Source organism: Oncorhynchus nerka, unplaced genomic scaffold (assembly GCF_034236695.1).
Source record: "Oncorhynchus nerka isolate Pitt River unplaced genomic scaffold, Oner_Uvic_2.0 unplaced_scaffold_1571, whole genome shotgun sequence".
Lineage (NCBI taxonomy): Eukaryota > Metazoa > Chordata > Actinopteri > Salmoniformes > Salmonidae > Oncorhynchus > Oncorhynchus nerka.
In genome coordinates, this window is record NW_027039742.1 from 5,043 (window position 1) to 26,191 (window position 21,149).

The following is a 21,149-nucleotide window of genomic DNA, read 5'->3' on the forward strand; positions in this document are numbered from 1 at the left end:
ATACGCCAACAACCTGAGACTGTACTGAGAGAGAGGATGATGGGATACGTCAACAACCTGAGACTGTACTGAGAGAGAGGATGATGGGATACGTCAACAACCTGAGACTGTACTGAGAGAGAGGATGATGGGATACACCAACATCCTGAGACTGTACTTTAAAAAAAACAACTTTCATTTAACTTGGCAAGTCAGTTAAGAACAAATTCTTATTTTTCAAACACGCCCTGTTCAGGGGCAGAATGACAGAGTTGTACCTTGTCAGCTCGGGGATTTGAACTTGCAACCTTCCGGTTACTAGCCCAACGCTCTAACCACTAGGCTACCCTGCCGTCCCCTGAGAGAGAGAGGATGATGGGAAATAGTTCCATATCACGTGTCCTACATAGAATAAATATGATTTTAATTGTGTTACCAGGTGTGGATGTGGATGCTGAGCTGGCAGCTGCCATCATGTCCAGGAGGATCATCCAGTCTCTGATCACCGTGGAAGCCTGGGAGGGATACACCTTCGCTGACCATCAGATCAAGATCAAGGAGTCACATGACCTCTACGGAGCTGTGATGTGGCCCTCGGTACAACAAGCGCCTTCCGCCCAACCTTCATCATCCTCACTAACACTACCCTTATGGTCACCTTCGTCATCCTCACTAACACTACCCTTATGGTCACCTTCGTCGTCCTCACTAACACTACCCTTATGGTCACCTTCGTCATCCTCACTAACACTACCCTTATGGTCACCTTCGTCATCCTCACTAACACGACCCTTATGGTCACCTTCATCATCCTCACTATCACTACCACTCACCTTCATCATCCTCACTAACACTACCCTACCGCTCACCTTCATCATCCTCACTAACACTACCCTACCACTCACCTTCATCATCCTCACTAACACTACCACTCACCTTCATCATCCTCACTAACACTACCCTTACACAAATTTTCATCATCCTCACTAACACAACCCTTACACTAATCTTCATCATCCTCACTAACACTACCACTCACCTTCATCATCCTCACTAACACTACCCTTCACTTACCTTCATCATCCTCACTAACACTACCCTTATGGTCACCTTCATCATCCTCACTAACACTACCCTTATGGTCACCTTCATCATCCTCACTAACACTACCCTACCACTCACCTTCATCATCCTCACTAACACAACCCTTACACTAATCTTCATCATCCTCACCAACACTACCCTTACACTAATCTTCATCATCCTCACTAACACTACCCTTACACTAATCTTCATCATCCTCACCAACACTACCCTTACACTAATCTTCATCATCCTCACTAACACTACCCTTACACTAATCTTCATCATCCTCACTAACACTACCCTTACACTAATCTTCATCATCCTCACTAACACTACCACTCACCTTCATCATCCTCACTAACACTACCCTTACACTAATCTTCATCATCCTCACTAACACTACCCTTACACTAATCTTCATCATCCTCACTAACACTACCCTTATGGTCACCTTCATCATCCTCACTAACACTACCCTTATGGTCACCTTCATCATCCTCACTAACACTACCCTTACACTAATCTTCATCATCCTCACTAACACTACCCTTACACTAATCTTCATCATCCTCACTAACACTACCACTCACCTTCATCATCCTCACTAACACTACCCTTATGGTCACCTTCATCATCCTCACTAACACTACCCTTATGGTCACCTTCATCATCCTCACTAACACAACCCTTACACTAATCTTCATCATCCTCACTAACACTACCCTTACACTAATCTTCATCATCCTCACTAACACTACCCTTACACTAATCTTCATCATCCTCACTAACACTACCCTTATGGTCACCTTCATCATCCTCACTAACACTACCCTTATGGTCACCTTCATCATCCTCACTAACACTACCCTACCACTCACCTTCATCATCCTCACTAACACTACCACTCACCTTCATCATCCTCACTAACACTACCACTCACCTTCACCATCCTCACTAACACTACCACTCACCTTCATCATCCTCACTAACACTACCACTCACCTTCATCATCCTCACTAACACTACCCTTATGGTCACCTTCATCATCCTCACTAACACTACCCTTATGGTCACCTTCATCATCCTCACTAACACTACCCTACCGCTCACCTTCATCATCCTCACTAACACTACCCTTATGGTCACCTTCATCATCCTCACTAACACTACCCTTATGGTCACCTTCATCATCCTCACTAACACTACCCTTATGGTCACTTTCATCATCCTCACTAACACTACCCTTATGGTCACCTTCATCATCCTCACTAACACTACCCTTATGGTCACCTTCATCATCCTCACTAACACTACCCTTATGGTCACTTTCATCATCCTCACTAACACTACCCTTATGGTCACCTTCATCATCCTCACTAACACTACCCTTATGGTCACCTTCATCATCCTCACTAACACTACCCTTATGGTCACCTTCATCATCCTCACTAACACTACCCTTATGGTCACCTTCATCATCCTCACTAACACTACCCTTACACTAATCTTCATCACAATTATTACTTTTAAATTCCACTTTTTTCCTCACCATGTACATCTTCATCCATCAACTTCATTTTTATAATGTCCTGTTAGTTCACATTGCATTGTGTTTATTTCCCATCAGGCCATAGTGCTGTGTTACTTCCTGGATACGCACCGCGACACGTACAACCTGCTGGACAAGAACGTCATCGAGCTGGGCGCCGGGACCGGTCTGGTCTCCATAGTTACAAGCCTTCTAGGTGAGACAATCTTGTATTTACAAAGTCTCATGGTATCACTGAGCTGTCCTGGGGGGCCCCAGACACCCTCCTCGTATCACTGAGCTGTCCTGGGGGGCCCCAGACACCCTCCTCTTATCACTGAGCTGTCCTGGGGGGCCCCAGACACCCTCCTCGTATCACTGAGCTGTCCTGGGGGGCCCCAGACACCCTCCTCGTATCACTGAGCTGTCCTGGGGGGCCCCAGACACCCTCCTCGTATCACTGAGCTGTCCTGGGGGGCCCCAGACACCCTCCTCGTATCACTGAGCTGTCCTGGGGGGCCCCAGACACCCTCCTCGTATCACTGAGCTGTCCTGGGGGGCCCCAGACACCCTCCTCGTATCACTGAGCTGTCCTGGGGGGCCCCAGACACCCTCCTCTTATCACTGAGCTGTCCTGGGGGGCCCCAGACACCCTCCTCTTATCACTGAGCTGTCCTGGGGGGCCCCAGACACCCTCCTCTTATCACTGAGCTGTCCTGGGGGGCCCCAGACACCCTCCTCGTATCACTGAGCTGTCCTGGGGGCCCCAGACACCCTCCTCGTATCACTGAGCTGTCCTGGGGGCCCCAGACACCCTCCTCGTATCACTGAGCTGTCCTGGGGGTCCAGACACCCTCCTCGTATCACTGAGCTGTCCTGGGGGCCCCAGACACCCTCCTCTTATCACTGAGCTGTCCTGGGGGCCCCAGACACCCTCCTCGTATCACTGAGCTGTCCTGGGGGCCCCAGACACCCTCCTCGTATCACTGAGCTGTCCTGGGGGCCCCAGACACCCTCCTCGTATCACTGAGCTGTCCTGGGGGCCCCAGACACCCTCCTCGTATCACTGAGCTGTCCTGGGGGCCCCAGACACCCTCCTCGTATCACTGAGCTGTCCTGGGGGCCCCAGACACCCTCCTCGTATCACTGAGCTGTCCTGGGGGCCCCAGACACCCTCCTCGTATCACTGAGCTGTCCTGGGGGCCCCAGACACCCTCCTCGTATCACTGAGCTGTCCTGGGGGCCCCAGACACCCTCCTCGTATCACTGAGCTGTCCTGGGGGCCCCAGACACCCTCCTCGTATCACTGAGCTGTCCTGGGGGCCCCAGACACCCTCCTCGTATCACTGAGCTGTCCTGGGGGCCCCAGACACCCTCCTCGTATCACTGAGCTGTCCTGGGGGCCCCAGACACCCTCCTCGTATCACTGAGCTGTCCTGGGGGCCCCAGACACCCTCCTCGTATCACTGAGCTGTCCTGGGGGCCCCAGACACCCTCCTCGTATCACTGAGCTGTCCTGGGGGCCCCAGACACCCTCCTCGTATCACTGAGCTGTCCTGGGGGCCCCAGACACCCTCCTCGTATCACTGAGCTGTCCTGGGGGTCCAGACACCCTCCTCGTATCACTGAGCTGTCCTGGGGGGCCCCAGACACCCTCCTCTTATCACTGAGCTGTCCTGGGGGGCCCCAGACACCCTCCTCTTATCACTGAGCTGTCCTGGGGGGCCCCAGACACCCTCCTCTTATCACTGAGCTGTCCTGGGGGCCCCAGACACCCTCCTCGTATCACTGAGCTGTCCTGGGGGCCCCAGACACCCTCCTCGTATCACTGAGCTGTCCTGGGGGCCCCAGACACCCTCCTCGTATCACTGAGCTGTCCTGGGGGCCCCAGACACCCTCCTCGTATCACTGAGCTGTCCTGGGGGCCCCAGACACCCTCCTCGTATCACTGAGCTGTCCTGGGGGCCCCAGACACCCTCCTCTTATCACTGAGCTGTCCTGGGGGCCCCAGACACCCTCCTCTTATCACTGAGCTGTCCTGGGGGCCCCAGACACCCTCCTCGTATCACTGAGCTGTCCTGGGGGCCCCAGACACCCTCCTCGTATCACTGAGCTGTCCTGGGGGCCCCAGACACCCTCCTCGTATCACTGAGCTGTCCTGGGGGCCCCAGACACCCTCCTCGTATCACTGAGCTGTCCTGGGGGCCCCAGACACCCTCCTCGTATCACTGAGCTGTCCTGGGGGCCCCAGACACCCTCCTCGTATCACTGAGCTGTCCTGGGGGCCCCAGACACCCTCCTTATCACTGAGCTGTCCTGGGGGCCCCAGACACCCTCCTCGTATCACTGAGCTGTCCTGGGGGCCCCAGACACCCTCCTCGTATCACTGAGCTGTCCTGGGGGCCCCAGACACCCTCCTCGTATCACTGAGCTGTCCTGGGGGCCCCAGACACCCTCCTCTTATCACTGAGCTGTCCTGGGGGCCCCAGACACCCTCCTCTTATCACTGAGCTGTCCTGGGGGCCCCAGACACCCTCCTCTTATCACTGAGCTGTCCTGGGGGCCCCAGACACCCTCCTCGTATCACTGAGCTGTCCTGGGGGCCCCAGACACCCTCCTCGTATCACTGAGCTGTCCTGGGGGCCCCAGACACCCTCCTCGTATCACTGAGCTGTCCTGGGGGCCCCAGACACCCTCCTCGTATCACTGAGCTGTCCTGGGGGCCCCAGACACCCTCCTCGTATCACTGAGCTGTCCTGGGGGCCCCAGACACCCTCCTCTTATCACTGAGCTGTCCTGGGGGGCCCCAGACACCCTCCTCTTATCACTGAGCTGTCCTGGGGGGCCCCAGACACCCTCCTCGTATCACTGAGCTGTCCTGGGGGCCCCAGACACCCTCCTCGTATCACTGAGCTGTCCTGGGGGCCCCAGACACCCTCCTCGTATCACTGAGCTGTCCTGGGGGCCCCAGACACCCTCCTCGTATCACTGAGCTGTCCTGGGGGCCCCAGACACCCTTCTCGTATCACTGAGCTGTCCTGGGGGCCCCAGACACCCTCCTCGTATCACTGAGCTGTCCTGGGGGCCCCAGACACCCTCCTCTTATCACTGAGCTGTCCTGGGGGCCCCAGACACCCTCCTCGTATCACTGAGCTGTCCTGGGGGCCCCAGACACCCTCCTCGTATCACTGAGCTGTCCTGGGGGCCCCAGACACCCTCCTCGTATCACTGAGCTGTCCTGGGGGCCCCAGACACCCTCCTCGTATCACTGAGCTGTCCTGGGGGCCCCAGACACCCTCCTCGTATCACTGAGCTGTCCTGGGGGCCCCAGACACCCTCCTCGTATCACTGAGCTGTCCTGGGGGCCCCAGACACCCTCCTCGTATCACTGAGCTGTCCTGGGGGCCCCAGACACCCTCCTCGTATCACTGAGCTGTCCTGGGGGCCCCAGACACCCTCCTCGTATCACTGAGCTGTCCTGGGGGGCCCCAGACACCCTCCTCGTATCACTGAGCTGTCCTGGGGGGCCCCAGACACCCTCCTCGTATCACTGAGCTGTCCTGGGGGGCCCCAGACACCCTCCTCGTATCACTGAGCTGTCCTGGGGGGCCCCAGACACCCTCCTCATATCACTGAGCTGTCCTGGGGGGCCCCAGACACCCTCCTCTTATCACTGAGCTGTCCTGGGGGGCCCCAGACACCCTCCTCGTATCACTGAGCTGTCCTGGGGGGCCCCAGACACCCTCCTCTTATCACTGAGCTGTCCTGGGGGGCCCCAGACACCCTCCTCATATCACTGAGCTGTCCTGGGGGGCCCCAGACACCCTCCTCTTATCACTGAGCTGTCCTGGGGGGCCCCAGACACCCTCCTCATATCACTGAGCTGTCCTGGGGGCCCCAGACACCCTCCTCGTATCACTGAGCTGTCCTGGGGGGCCCCAGACACCCTCCTCTTATCACTGAGCTGTCCTGGGGGCCCCAGACACCCTCCTCGTATCACTGAGCTGTCCTGGGGGGCCCCAGACACCCTCCTCTTATCACTGAGCTGTCCTGGGGGGCCCCAGACACCCTCCTCTTATCACTGAGCTGTCCTGGGGGGCCCCAGACACCCTCCTCGTATCACTGAGCTGTCCTGGGGGGCCCCAGACACCCTCCTCTTATCACTGAGCTGTCCTGGGGGCCCCAGACACCCTCCTCGTATCACTGAGCTGTCCTGGGGGCCCCAGACACCCTCCTCGTATCACTGAGCTGTCCTGGGGGCCCCAGACACCCTCCTCGTATCACTGAGCTGTCCTGGGGGCCCCAGACACCCTCCTCGTATCACTGAGCTGTCCTGGGGGCCCCAGACACCCTCCTCGTATCACTGAGCTGTCCTGGGGGCCCCAGACACCCTCCTCTTATCACTGAGCTGTCCTGGGGGCCCCAGACACCCTCCTCGTATCACTGAGCTGTCCTGGGGGCCCCAGACACCCTCCTCGTATCACTGAGCTGTCCTGGGGGCCCCAGACACCCTCCTCTTATCACTGAGCTGTCCTGGGGGCCCCAGACACCCTCCTCGTATCACTGAGCTGTCCTGGGGGCCCCAGACACCCTCCTCGTATCACTGAGCTGTCCTGGGGGCCCCAGACACCCTCCTCGTATCACTGAGCTGTCCTGGGGGCCCCAGACACCCTCCTCGTATCACTGAGCTGTCCTGGGGGCCCCAGACACCCTCCTCGTATCACTGAGCTGTCCTGGGGGCCCCAGACACCCTCCTCTTATCACTGAGCTGTCCTGGGGGGCCCCAGACACCCTCCTCATATCACTGAGCTGTCCTGGGGGGCCCCAGACACCCTCCTCGTATCACTGAGCTGTCCTGGGGGGCCCCAGACACCCTCCTCGTATCACTGAGCTGTCCTGGGGGGTCGTAGACACCCTCCTCGTATCACTGAGCTGTCCTGGGGGGCCCCAGACACCCTCCTCGTATCACTGAGCTGTCCTGGGGGGCCCCAGACACCCTCCTCGTATCACTGAGCTGTCCTGGGGGGCCCCAGACACCCTCCTCTTATCACTGAGCTGTCCTGGGGGGCCCCAGACACCCTCCTCGTATCACTGAGCTGTCCTGGGGGGTCCCAGACACCCTCCTCTTATCACTGAGCTGTCCTGGGGGGCCCCAGACACCCTCCTCTTATCACTGAGCTGTCCTGGGGGGCCCCAGACACCCTCCTCGTATCACTGAGCTGTCCTGGGGGGCCCCAGACACCCTCCTCGTATCACTGAGCTGTCCTGGGGGGCCCCAGACACCCTCCTCGTATCACTGAGCTGTCCTGGGGGGCCCCAGACACCCTCCTCGTATCACTGAGCTGTCCTGGGGGGCCCAGACACCCTCCTCATATCACTGAGCTGTCCTGGGGGGCCCAGACACCCTCCTCTTATCACTGAGCTGTCCTGGGGGGCCCCAGACACCCTCCTCGTATCACTGAGCTGTCCTGGGGGCCCCAGACACCCTCCTCGTATCACTGAGCTGTCCTGGGGGGCCCCAGACACCCTCCTCTTATCACTGAGCTGTCCTGGGGGGCCCCAGACACCCTCCTCGTATCACTGAGCTGTCCTGGGGGCCCCAGACACCCTCCTCGTATCACTGAGCTGTCCTGGGGGGCCCCAGACACCCTCCTCTTATCACTGAGCTGTCCTGGGGGCCCCAGACACCCTCCTCGTATCACTGAGCTGTCCTGGGGGGCCCCAGACACCCTCCTCTTATCACTGAGCTGTCCTGGGGGGCCCCAGACACCCTCCTCTTATCACTGAGCTGTCCTGGGGGGCCCCAGACACCCTCCTCTTATCACTGAGCTGTCCTGGGGGGCCCAGACATCCTCCTCGTATCACTGAGCTGTCCTGGGGGCCCCAGACACCCTCCTCGTATCACTGAGCTGTCCTGGGGGCCCCAGACACCCTCCTCGTATCACTGAGCTGTCCTGGGGGCCCCAGACACCCTCCTCGTATCACTGAGCTGTCCTGGGGGCCCCAGACACCCTCCTCGTATCACTGAGCTGTCCTGGGGGCCCCAGACACCCTCCTCGTATCACTGAGCTGTCCTGGGGGCCCCAGACACCCTCCTCGTATCACTGAGCTGTCCTGGGGGCCCCAGACACCCTCCTCGTATCACTGAGCTGTCCTGGGGGCCCCAGACACCCTCCTCGTATCACTGAGCTGTCCTGGGGGCCCCAGACACCCTCCTCGTATCACTGAGCTGTCCTGGGGGCCCCAGACACCCTCCTCGTATCACTGAGCTGTCCTGGGGGCCCCAGACACCCTCCTCTTATCACTGAGCTGTCCTGGGGGCCCCAGACACCCTCCTCGTATCACTGAGCTGTCCTGGGGGCCCCAGACACCCTCCTCGTATCACTGAGCTGTCCTGGGGGGCCCCAGACACCCTCCTCTTATCACTGAGCTGTCCTGGGGGGCCCCAGACACCCTCCTCGTATCACTGAGCTGTCCTGGGGGCCCCAGACACCCTCCTCGTATCACTGAGCTGTCCTGGGGGGCCCCAGACACCCTCCTCTTATCACTGAGCTGTCCTGGGGGCCCCAGACACCCTCCTCGTATCACTGAGCTGTCCTGGGGGGCCCCAGACACCCTCCTCTTATCACTGAGCTGTCCTGGGGGGCCCCAGACACCCTCCTCTTATCACTGAGCTGTCCTGGGGGGCCCCAGACACCCTCCTCTTATCACTGAGCTGTCCTGGGGGGCCCAGACATCCTCCTCGTATCACTGAGCTGTCCTGGGGGGCCCCAGACACCCTCCTCGTATCACTGAGCTGTCCTGGGGGCCCCAGACACCCTCCTCGTATCACTGAGCTGTCCTGGGGGGCCCCAGACACCCTCCTCGTATCACTGAGCTGTCCTGGGGGCCCCAGACACCCTCCTCGTATCACTGAGCTGTCCTGGGGGCCCCAGACACCCTCCTCGTATCACTGAGCTGTCCTGGGGGCCCCAGACACCCTCCTCGTATCACTGAGCTGTCCTGGGGGCCCCAGACACCCTCCTCGTATCACTGAGCTGTCCTGGGGGCCCCAGACACCCTCCTCGTATCACTGAGCTGTCCTGGGGGGCCCCAGACACCCTCCTCGTATCACTGAGCTGTCCTGGGGGCCCCAGACACCCTCCTCGTATCACTGAGCTGTCCTGGGGGGCCCCAGACACCCTCCTCGTATCACTGAGCTGTCCTGGGGGGCCCCAGACACCCTCCTCGTATCACTGAGCTGTCCTGGGGGGCCCCAGACACCCTCCTTGTATCACTGAGCTGTCCTGGGGGGCCCCAGACATTTAACATTTACATTTAAGTCATTTAGCAGACGCTCTTATCCAGAGCGACTTACAAATTGGTGCATTCACCTTATGACCTCCAGTGGAACAGTAGTGCATCTAAATCTTTTCAGGGGAGGGGTGAGAGGGATTACTTTATCCTATCCTAGGTATTCCTTAAAGAGGTGGGGTTTCAGGTGTCTCCGGAAGGTGGTGATTGACTCCGCTGTCCTGGCGTCGTGAGGGAGTTTGTTCCACCATTGGGGGGCCAGAGCAGCGAACAGTTTTGACTGGGCTGAGCGGGAACTGTACTTCCTCAGTGGTAGGGAGGCGAGCAGGCCAGAGGTGGATGAACGCAGTGCCCTTGTTTGGGTGTAGGGCCTGATCAGAGCCTGGAGGTACTGAGGTGCCGTTCCCCTCACAGCTCCGTAGGCAAGCACCATGGTCTTGTAGCGGATGCGAGCTTCAACTGGAAGCCAGTGGAGGGAGCGGAGGAGCGGGGTGACGTGAGAGAACTTGGGAAGGTTGAACACCAGACGGGCTGCGGCGTTCTGGATGAGTTGTAGGGGTTTAATGGCACAAATTAAGGACTGAGCTGTCCTGGGGGGCCCCAGACACCCTCCTCTTATCACTGAGCTGTCCTGGGGGGTCCAGACATCCTCCTCGTATCACTGAGCTGTCCTGGGGGGTCCAGACACCCTCCTCGTATCACTGAGCTGTCCTGGGGGGCCCCAGACACCCTTCTCGTATCACTGAGCTGTCCTGGGGGGCCCCAGACACCCTTCTCGTATCACTGAGCTGTCCTGGGGGGCCCCAGACACCCTCCTCGTATCACTGAGCTGTCCTGGGGGGCCCCAGACACCCTCCTCTTATCACTGAGCTGTCCTGGGGGGCCCCAGACACCCTCCTCGTATCACTGAGCTGTCCTGGGGGGCCCCAGACACCCTCCTCGTATCACTGAGCTGTCCTGGGGGGCCCCAGACACCTTCTCGTATCACTGAGCTGTCCTGGGGGCCCCAGACACCCTCCTCGTATCACTGAGCTGTCCTGGGGGCCCCAGACACCCTCCTCGTATCACTGAGCTGTCCTGGGGGCCCCAGACACCCTCCTCGTATCACTGAGCTGTCCTGGGGCCCCAGACACCCTCCTCGTATCACTGAGCTGTCCTGGGGGCCCCAGACACCCTCCTCGTATCACTGAGCTGTCCTGGGGGCCCCAGACACCTCCTCGTATCACTGAGCTGTCCTGGGGCCCCAGACACCCTCCTCGTATCACTGAGCTGTCCTGGGGGCCCCAGACACCCTCCTCGTATCACTGAGCTGTCCTGGGGGGCCCAGACACCCTCCTCATATCACTGAGCTGTCCTGGGGGGCCCAGACACCCTCCTCTTATCACTGAGCTGTCCTGGGGGGCCCCAGACACCCTCCTCGTATCACTGAGCTGTCCTGGGGGCCCCAGACACCCTCCTCTTATCACTGAGCTGTCCTGGGGGCCCCAGACACCCTCCTCATATCACTGAGCTGTCCTGGGGGCCCCAGACACCCTCCCTTATCACTGAGCTGTCCTGGGGGCCCCAGACACCCTCCTCGTATCACTGAGCTGTCCTGGGGGCCCCAGACACCCTCCTCGTATCACTGAGCTGTCCTGGGGGCCCCAGACACCCTCCTCTTATCACTGAGCTGTCCTGGGGCCCCAGACACCCTCCTCGTATCACTGAGCTGTCCTGGGGGCCCCAGACACCCTCCTCGTATCACTGAGCTGTCCTGGGGGCCCCAGACACCCTCCTCTTATCACTGAGCTGTCCTGGGGGCCCCAGACACCCTCCTCGTATCACTGAGCTGTCCTGGGGGGCCCCAGACACCCTCCTCTTATCACTGAGCTGTCCTGGGGGGCCCCAGACACCCTCCTCGTATCACTGAGCTGTCCTGGGGGGCCCCAGACACCCTCCTCGTATCACTGAGCTGTCCTGGGGGGCCCCAGACACCCTCCTCGTATCACTGAGCTGTCCTGGGGGCCCCAGACACCTCCTCGTATCACTGAGCTGTCCTGGGGGCCCCAGACACCCTCCTCGTATCACTGAGCTGTCCTGGGGGCCCCAGACACCCTCCTCTTATCACTGAGCTGTCCTGGGGGCCCCAGACACCCTCCTCGTATCACTGAGCTGTCCTGGGGGCCCCAGACACCCTCCTCGTATCACTGAGCTGTCCTGGGGGGCCCCAGACACCCTCCTCTTATCACTGAGCTGTCCTGGGGGGCCCCAGACACCCTCCTCGTATCACTGAGCTGTCCTGGGGGGCCCCAGACACCCTTCTCGTATCACTGAGCTGTCCTGGGGGGCCCCAGACACCCTCCTCGTATCACTGAGCTGTCCTGGGGGGCCCCAGACACCCTTCTCGTATCACTGAGCTGTCCTGGGGGGCCCCAGACACCCTCCTCGTATCACTGAGCTGTCCTGGGGGGCCCCAGACACCCTCCTCTTATCACTGAGCTGTCCTGGGGGGCCCCAGACACCCTCCTCATATCACTGAGCTGTCCTGGGGGGCCCCAGACACCCTCCTCGTATCACTGAGCTGTCCTGGGGGGCCCCAGACACCCTCCTCGTATCACTGAGCTGTCCTGGGGGGTCGTAGACACCCTCGTCGTATCACTGAGCTGTCCTGGGGGGCCCCAGACACCCTCCTCGTATCACTGAGCTGTCCTGGGGGGCCCCAGACACCCTCCTCGTATCACTGAGCTGTCCTGGGGGCCCCAGACACCTCCTCTTATCACTGAGCTGTCCTGGGGGGCCCCAGACACCCTCCTCGTATCACTGAGCTGTCCTGGGGGGTCCCAGACACCCTCCTCTTATCACTGAGCTGTCCTGGGGGGCCCCAGACACCCTCCTCTTATCACTGAGCTGTCCTGGGGGGCCCCAGACACCCTCCTCGTATCACTGAGCTGTCCTGGGGGGCCCCAGACACCCTCCTCGTATCACTGAGCTGTCCTGGGGGCCCCAGACACCTCCTCGTATCACTGAGCTGTCCTGGGGGGCCCCAGACACCCTCCTCGTATCACTGAGCTGTCCTGGGGGGCCCAGACACCCTCCTCATATCACTGAGCTGTCCTGGGGGGCCCAGACACCCTCCTCTTATCACTGAGCTGTCCTGGGGGGCCCCAGACACCCTCCTCGTATCACTGAGCTGTCCTGGGGCCCCAGACACCTCCCGTATCACTGAGCTGTCCTGGGGGCCCCAGACACCCTCCTCTTATCACTGAGCTGTCCTGGGGGCCCCAGACACCCTCCTCGTATCACTGAGCTGTCCTGGGGGGCCCCAGACACCCTCCTCGTATCACTGAGCTGTCCTGGGGGGCCCCAGACACCCTCCTCTTATCACTGAGCTGTCCTGGGGGGTCCAGACACCCTCCTCGTATCACTGAGCTGTCCTGGGGGGCCCCAGACACCCTCCTCTTATCACTGAGCTGTCCTGGGGGGCCCCAGACACCCTCCTCTTATCACTGAGCTGTCCTGGGGGGCCCCAGACACCCTCCTCTTATCACTGAGCTGTCCTGGGGGGCCCAGACATCCTCCTCGTATCACTGAGCTGTCCTGGGGGGCCCCAGACACCCTCCTCGTATCACTGAGCTGTCCTGGGGGCCCCAGACACCCTCCTCGTATCACTGAGCTGTCCTGGGGGCCCCAGACACCCTCCTCGTATCACTGAGCTGTCCTGGGGGCCCCAGACACCCTCCTCGTATCACTGAGCTGTCCTGGGGGGCCCCAGACACCCTCCTCGTATCACTGAGCTGTCCTGGGGGGCCCCAGACACCCTCCTCGTATCACTGAGCTGTCCTGGGGGCCCCAGACACCCTCCTCGTATCACTGAGCTGTCCTGGGGGGCCCCAGACACCCTCCTCGTATCACTGAGCTGTCCTGGGGGGCCCCAGACACCCTCCTCGTATCACTGAGCTGTCCTGGGGGGCCCCAGACACCCTCCTCGTATCACTGAGCTGTCCTGGGGGCCCCAGACACCCTCCTCGTATCACTGAGCTGTCCTGGGGGGCCCCAGACACCCTCCTCGTATCACTGAGCTGTCCTGGGGGGCCCCAGACACCCTCCTTGTATCACTGAGCTGTCCTGGGGGGCCCCAGACACCCTTCTCGTATCACTGAGCTGTCCTGGGGGGCCCCAGACACCCTCCTCTTATCACTGAGCTGTCCTGGGGGGTCCAGACATCCTCCTCGTATCACTGAGCTGTCCTGGGGGGTCCAGACACCCTCCTCGTATCACTGAGCTGTCCTGGGGGGCCCAGACACCCTCCTCTTATCACTGAGCTGTCCTGGGGGGCCCAGACACCCTCCTCGTATCACTGAGCTGTCCTGGGGGGCCCCAGACACCCTCCTCGTATCACTGAGCTGTCCTGGGGGGCCCCAGACACCCTCCTCTTATCACTGAGCTGTCCTGGGGGGTCCAGACATCCTCCTCTTATCACTGAGCTGTCCTGGGGGGCCCAGACACCCTCCTCGTATCACTGAGCTGTCCTGGGGGGTCCTAGACACCTTCCTCGTATCACTGAGCTGTCCTGGGGGGTCCTAGACACCCTCCTCGTATCACTGAGCTGTCCTGGGGGGTCCTAGACACCCTCCTCTTATCACTGAGCTGTCCTGGGGGGTCGTAGACACCCTCCTCGTATCACTGAGCTGTCCTGGGGGGTCCAGACACCCTCCTCGTATCACTGAGCTGTCCTGGGGGGTCCTAGACACCCTCCTCATATCACTGAGCTGTCCTGGGGGGTCCAGACACCCTCCTCATATCACTGAGCTGTCCTGGGGGGGGGTCCAGACACCCTCCTCATATCACTGAGCTGTCCTGGGGTGGGGGGTCCAGACACCCTCCTCGTATCACTGAGCTGTCCTGGGGGCCCAGACACACTCCTCGTATCACTGAGCTGTCCTGGGGGCCCCAGACACCCTCCTCGTATCACTGAGCTGTCCTGGGGGGTCCAGACACCCTCCTCGTATCACTGAGCTGTCCTGGGGTGGGGGGGGTCCAGACACCCTCCTCGTATCACTGAGCTGTCCTGGGGGGGGGGGGTCCAGACACCCTCCTCGTATCACTGAGCTGTCCTGGGGTGGGGGGGTCCAGACACCCTCCTCGTATCACTGAGCTGTCCTGGGGGGTCCAGACACCCTCCTCGTATCACTGAGCTGTCCTGGGGGGCCCAGACACACTCCTCGTATCACTGAGCTGTCCTGGGGGGGGGGTCCAGACACCCTCCTCGTATCACTGAGCTGTCCTGGGGGGCCCCAGACACCCTCCTCGTATCACTGAGCTGTCCTGGGGGGCCCCAGACACCCTCCTCTTATCACTGAGCTGTCCTGGGGGGTCCAGACATCCTCCTCTTATCACTGAGCTGTCCTGGGGGGCCCAGACACCCTCCTCGTATCACTGAGCTGTCCTGGGGGGTCCTAGACACCTTCCTCGTATCACTGAGCTGTCCTAGACACCCTCCTCGTATCACTGAGCTGTCCTGGGGGGTCCTAGACACCCTCCTCTTATCACTGAGCTGTCCTGGGGGGTCGTAGACACCCTCCTCGTATCACTGAGCTGTCCTGGGGGGTCCAGACACCCTCCTCGTATCACTGAGCTGTCCTGGGGGGTCCTAGACACCCTCCTCATATCACTGAGCTGTCCTGGGGGGTCCAGACACCCTCCTCATATCACTGAGCTGTCCTGGGGGGGTCCAGACACCCTCCTCATATCACTGAGCTGTCCTGGGGGTCCAGACACCTCCTCGTATCACTGAGCTGTCCTGGGGGGGGTCCAGACACCCTCCTCGTATCACTGAGCTGTCCTGGGGGCCCAGACACACTCCTCGTATCACTGAGCTGTCCTGGGGGGCCCCAGACACCCTCCTCGTATCACTGAGCTGTCCTGGGGGGGGGGGGGGTCCAGACACCCTCCTCGTATCACTGAGCTGTCCTGGGGGGCCCCAGACACCCTCCTCGTATCACTGAGCTGTCCTGGGGGGGGTCCAGACACCCTCCTCGTTAGTGTGTTTTTTTTGTTTTAGTTTTTCGGGCCCATCCATTCAATCAATCAATCAATCAATCAATCAAATGTATTTATAAAGCCCTTCTTACATCAGCTGATATCTCAAAGTGCTGTACAGAAACCCAGGCTAAAACCCCAAACAGCAAGCAATGCAGGTGTAGAAGCACGGTGGCTAGGAAAACCTCCCTAGAAAGGGCAAAACCTAGGAAGAAACCTAGAGAGGAACCAGGCTATGTGGGGTGGCCAGTCCTCTTCTGGCTGTACCGGGTAGAGAGGAACCAGGCTCTGAGGGGTGGCCAGTCCTCTTCTGGCTGTGCCGGGTGGAGATTATAACAGAACATGGCCAAGATGTTCAAATGTTCATAGATGCCCATCAGGGTCAAATAATAATAATCACAGTAGTTGTAGAGGGTGCAACAGGTCAGCACCTCAGGAGTAAATGTCAGTTGGCTTTTCATAGCCGAGCATTAAGAGTATCTCTAACGCTCCTGCTGTCTCTAGAGAGTTGAAAACAGCAGGTCTGGGACAGGTAGCACATCCGGTCACACCGCCCTCTTCAGAGGACAGACATCTCCTTCCTGTTTGGTAACTGATGGTTTTTTTGTGTGTTTTTTTTCCCTAGGTGCCAAGGTGACGTCCACAGACCTGCCGGAGGTGCTGAGTAACCTTCAGTATAACGTCCTGCGTAACACCAGGGGTTCCTGTAGACACGCTCCTCCGTGTCACTGAGCTGTCCTGGGGGAAGGAGCTGGAACAACACTTCCCTCAGGCTGCCTGTCACTACGACTACGTGTTCGCTGCCGACGTGGTGTACTGCCACCCTTACCTGGCGGAACTCTTGGACACCTTCGATCACCTGTGTCAGGACGGAACGGAGATCCTCTGGGCCATGAGGTTCCGTCTGGACAGAGAGAACCAGTTCGTAGAACGGTTCCAGACCAGGTTCCATCTGGATGAATTGTACGATCTGCCCAGTCTCAGTATTAAACTGTACCGAGCATCGAGGAAGGAGATGGGGAGGAAGACACGGTCTGGAGAGGCAGCTTAATACTACCATGCTCTACGGAAGCAGACACTGCAGGGGGATGGAGAGATGGGGAGGAAGACACGGTCTGGAGAGGCAGCTTGATACTACCATGCTCTACGGAAGCAGACTGAGAGATGGGGAGGAAGACACGGTCTGGAGAGGCAGCTTAATACTACCATGCTCTACGGAAGCAGTCTGAGACACTGCAGGGGGATGGAGAGATGGGGATGTGTGTTCTTTGATTGAATCCCGGCCACTCACTCAGAGAACAAGCCCCTCCCCACCCCGCCAAGCCCCTCCCCACCCAGCCCCTCCCCACCCCACCAATCCCCTCCCCACCCAGCCAAGCCCCTCCCCACCCCGCCAAGCCCCTCCCCACCCAGCCAAGCCCCTCCCCACCCAGCCCCTCCCTCAACAAAGGCATTGTCGAGAAGCGCATTACACTTAACTCTTGAAGGTAATTTACCCTTGATCCTACATCCACAGCATTTCGGGGAAATTGTAGTGTCATGGCCCAGAAAATAATTTATTGGAGCCCTTTTATGTTTGGTTGTAGCTGTCCACTTTACGGAGGTTACTGTCCTCTTTACAGACATACCTTTCCTCTTTACGGAGGTTACTGTCCTCTTTACAGAGATACCTTGCCTCTTTATGGAGGTTACTGTCCTCTTTACGGAGGTTACTGTTCTCTTTACGGAGATACCTTTCCTCTTTACGGAGGTTACTGTTCTCTTTACGGAGATACCTTTCCTCTTTACGGAGGCTACTGTTCTCTTTACGGAGATACTTTTCCTCTTTACGGAGGTTACTGTCCTCATTACGGAGATTACTGTCCTCTTTACGGAGGTTACTGTCCTCTTTACGGAGGCTACTGTTCTCTTTACGGAGGTTACTGTCCTCTTTACGGAGATTACTGTCCTCTTTACGGAGACTACTGTCCTCTTTACGGAGGTTACTGTCCTCTTTACGGAGGTTACTGTCCTCTTTACGGAGATTACTGTCCTCTTTACGGAGGTTACTGTCCTCTTTACGGAGGCTACTGTTCTCTTTACGGAGGTTACTGTCCTCTTTACGGAGATTACTGTCCTCTTTACGGAGACTACTGTCCTCTTTACGGAGGTTACTGTCCTCTTTACGGAGGTTACTGTCCACTTTACGGAGGTTACTGTCCTCTTTACGGAGGTTACTGTCCTCTTTAGCATTTCGCTACACTCGCATTAACATCTGCTAACCATGTGTATGTGACAAATAACATTTGATTTGATTTGATTCTTTATGGAGGATACTGTCCTCTTTACGGAGGTTACTGTCCTCTTTACATTGGTTACAGTCCTCTTTACAGAGATACCTTTCCTCTTTACGGAGGTTACTGTCCTCTTTACGGAGGACTACTGTCCTCTTTACGGAGGTTATTGTCCTCTTTACGGAGGTTACTGTTCTCTTTACGGAGGTTACTGTCCTCTTTACGGAGATTACTGTCCTCTTTACGGAGTTTACTGTTCTCTTTACGGAGATATCTTTCCTCTTTACGGAGGTTACTGTCCTCTTTATGGAGGTTACTGTCCTCTTTACGGAGGTTACTGTCCTCTTTAAGGAGGTTACTGTCCTCTTTACGGAGGATACTGTCCTCTTTACGGAGGTTACTGTCCTCTTTACGGAGGTTACTGTCCTCTTTACGGAGATACCTTTTCTCTTTACGGAGGTTACTGTCCTCTTTACGGAGGTTACTGTCCTCTTTATGGAGGTTACTGTCCTCTTTACGGAGGTTACTGTCCTCTTTACGGAGGTTACTGTCCTCTTTACGGAGGTTACTGTCCTCTTTACGGAGGCTACTGTTCTCTTTACAGAGGTTACATGAACTCTCCTTCCCTTCATGTCTGGGTTTTGAACTCTCCTTCTCTTTATGTCTGGGTCTTGAACTCTCCCTCCCTTCATATCTGGGCCTTGAACTCTCCTTCCCTTCATATCTGGGCCTTGAACTCCCATTCCCTTCATATCTGGGCCTTGAACTCTCCTTCCCTTCATATCTGGGCCTTGAACTCTCATTCCCTTCATATCTGGGTCTTGAACTCTCCTTCCCTTCATATCTGGGCCTTGAACTCTCCTTCCCTTCATATCTGGGCCTTGAACTCCCCTTCATATCGGGGCATTGAACTCTCCTTCCCTTCATGTCTGGGCCTTGAACTCTCCTTCCCTTCATATCTGGGCCTTGAACTCCCCTTCATATCTGGGCATTGAACTCTCCTTCCCTTCATGTCTGGGCCTTGAACTCTCCTTCCCTTCATATCTGGGCCTTGAACTCTCCTTCCCTTCATATCTGGGCCTTGAACTCTCCTTCCCTTCATGTCTGGGCCTTGAACTCCCCTTCATATCTGGGCCTTGAACTCCCCTTCATATCTGGGCCTTGAACTCTCCTTCCCTTCATATCTGGGCCTTGAACTCCCCTTCATATCGGGGCATTGAACTCTCCTTCCCTTCATGTCTGGGCCTTGAACTCTCCTTCCCTTCATATCTGGGCCTTGAACTCCCCTTCATATCTGGGCATTGAACTCTCCTTCCCTTCATGTCTGGGCCTTGAACTCTCCTTCCCTTCATATCTGGGCCTTGAACTCTCCTTCCCTTCATATCTGGGCCTTGAACTCTCCTTCCCTTCATGTCTGGGCCTTGAATTCCCCTTCATATCTGGGCCTTGAACTCCCCTTCATATCTGGGCCTTGAACTCCCCTTCATATCTGGGCATTGAACTCTCCTTCCCTTCAGGGTCTGGGCATTGAACTCTCCTTCCCTTCATGTCTGGGCCTTGAACTCTCCTTCCCTTCATATCTGGGCCTTGAACTCCCCTTCATATCTGGGCCTTGAACCCCCCTTCAAATCTGGGCATTGAACTCCCCTTCATATCTGGGCCTTGAACTCTCCTTCATGTCTGGGTCTTGAACTCTCCTTCCCTTCATGTCTGGGCCTTGAACTCCCCTTCATATCTGGGCATTGAACTCCCCTTCATGTCTGGGTCTTGAACTCTCCTCTCTTCATGTCTGGGCCTTGAACTCCCCATCCCTTCATGTCTGGGTCTTGAACTCCCCTTCCCTTCATGTCTGGGCCTTGAACTCCCCTTCCCTTCATGTCTGGGTCTTGAACTCCCCTTCCCTTCATGTCTGGGTCTTGAACTCCCCTTCCCTTCATGTCTGGGCCTTGAACTCCCCTTCCCTTCATGTCTGGGTCTTGAACTCCCCTTCCCTTCATGTCTGGGTCTTGAACTCCCCTTCCCTTCATGTCTGGGCCTTGAACTCCCCTTCCCTTCATGTCTGGGCCTTGAACTCCCCTTCCCTTCATGTCTGGGTCTTGAACTCCCCTTCCCTTCATGTCTGGGTCTTGAACTCTCCTCTCTTCATGTCTGGGCCTTGAACTCTCCTTCCCTTCATGTCTGGGCCTTGAACTCCTCTTCATATCTGGGCATTGAACTCCCCTTCATGTCTGGGTCTTGAACTCTCCTCTCTTCATGTCTGGGTCTTGAACTCCCCTTCCCTTCATGTCTGGGTCTTGAACTCCCCTTCCCTTCATCTCTGGGCAGATCAGTATTTTATTGTTTTCTCTGTTATTCAGTTGTATCTCTGATTGAAGATGTATAGTGTCTGCTTCACCTGATGTGTTGCTGTACATAAGAACCTGCTTCACCTGTTGTGTTGCTGTACATAAACAAGACCTGCTTCACCTGATGTGTTGCTGTACATAAACAAGACCTGCTTCACCTGATGTGTTGCTGTACATAAACAAGACCTGATTCACCTGATGTGTTGCTGTACATAACAAGACCTGCTTCACCTGATGTGTTGCTGTACATAAACAAGACCTGATTCACCTGATGTGTTGCTGTACATAAACAAGACCTGCTTCACCTGATGTGTTGCTGTACATAAACAAGACCTGCTTCACCTGATGTGTTGCTGTACATAACAAGACCTGCTTCACCTGATGTGTTGCTGTACATAAACAAGACCTGCTTCACCTGATGTGTTGCTGTACATAAACAAGACCTGCTTCACCTGCTTCACCTGATGTGTTGCTGTACATAACAAGACCTGCTTCACCTGCTTCACCTGATGTGTTGCTGTACATAACAAGACCTGCTTCACCTGCTTCACCTGATGTGTTGCTGTACATAACAAGACCTGCTTCACCTGCTTCACCTGATGTGTTGCTGTACATAAACAAGACCTG

General features: G+C 57.4%; 1 protein-coding gene across 1 annotated transcript; it reads left to right on the forward strand.

Moving 5' to 3' along the window:
• The first annotated feature begins 381 nt into the window (after positions 1-381).
• LOC135568463 (protein-lysine methyltransferase METTL21E-like) lies at positions 382-20,716 on the forward strand. The gene is given in 4 exon segments (XM_065015247.1): positions 382-576; positions 2,693-2,810; positions 16,530-16,624; positions 16,626-20,716. Coding segments are annotated over 4 exon segments (723 nt in total). The 5' UTR covers positions 382-396; the 3' UTR covers positions 16,956-20,716.
• Positions 20,717-21,149: the final 433 nt, after the last annotated feature.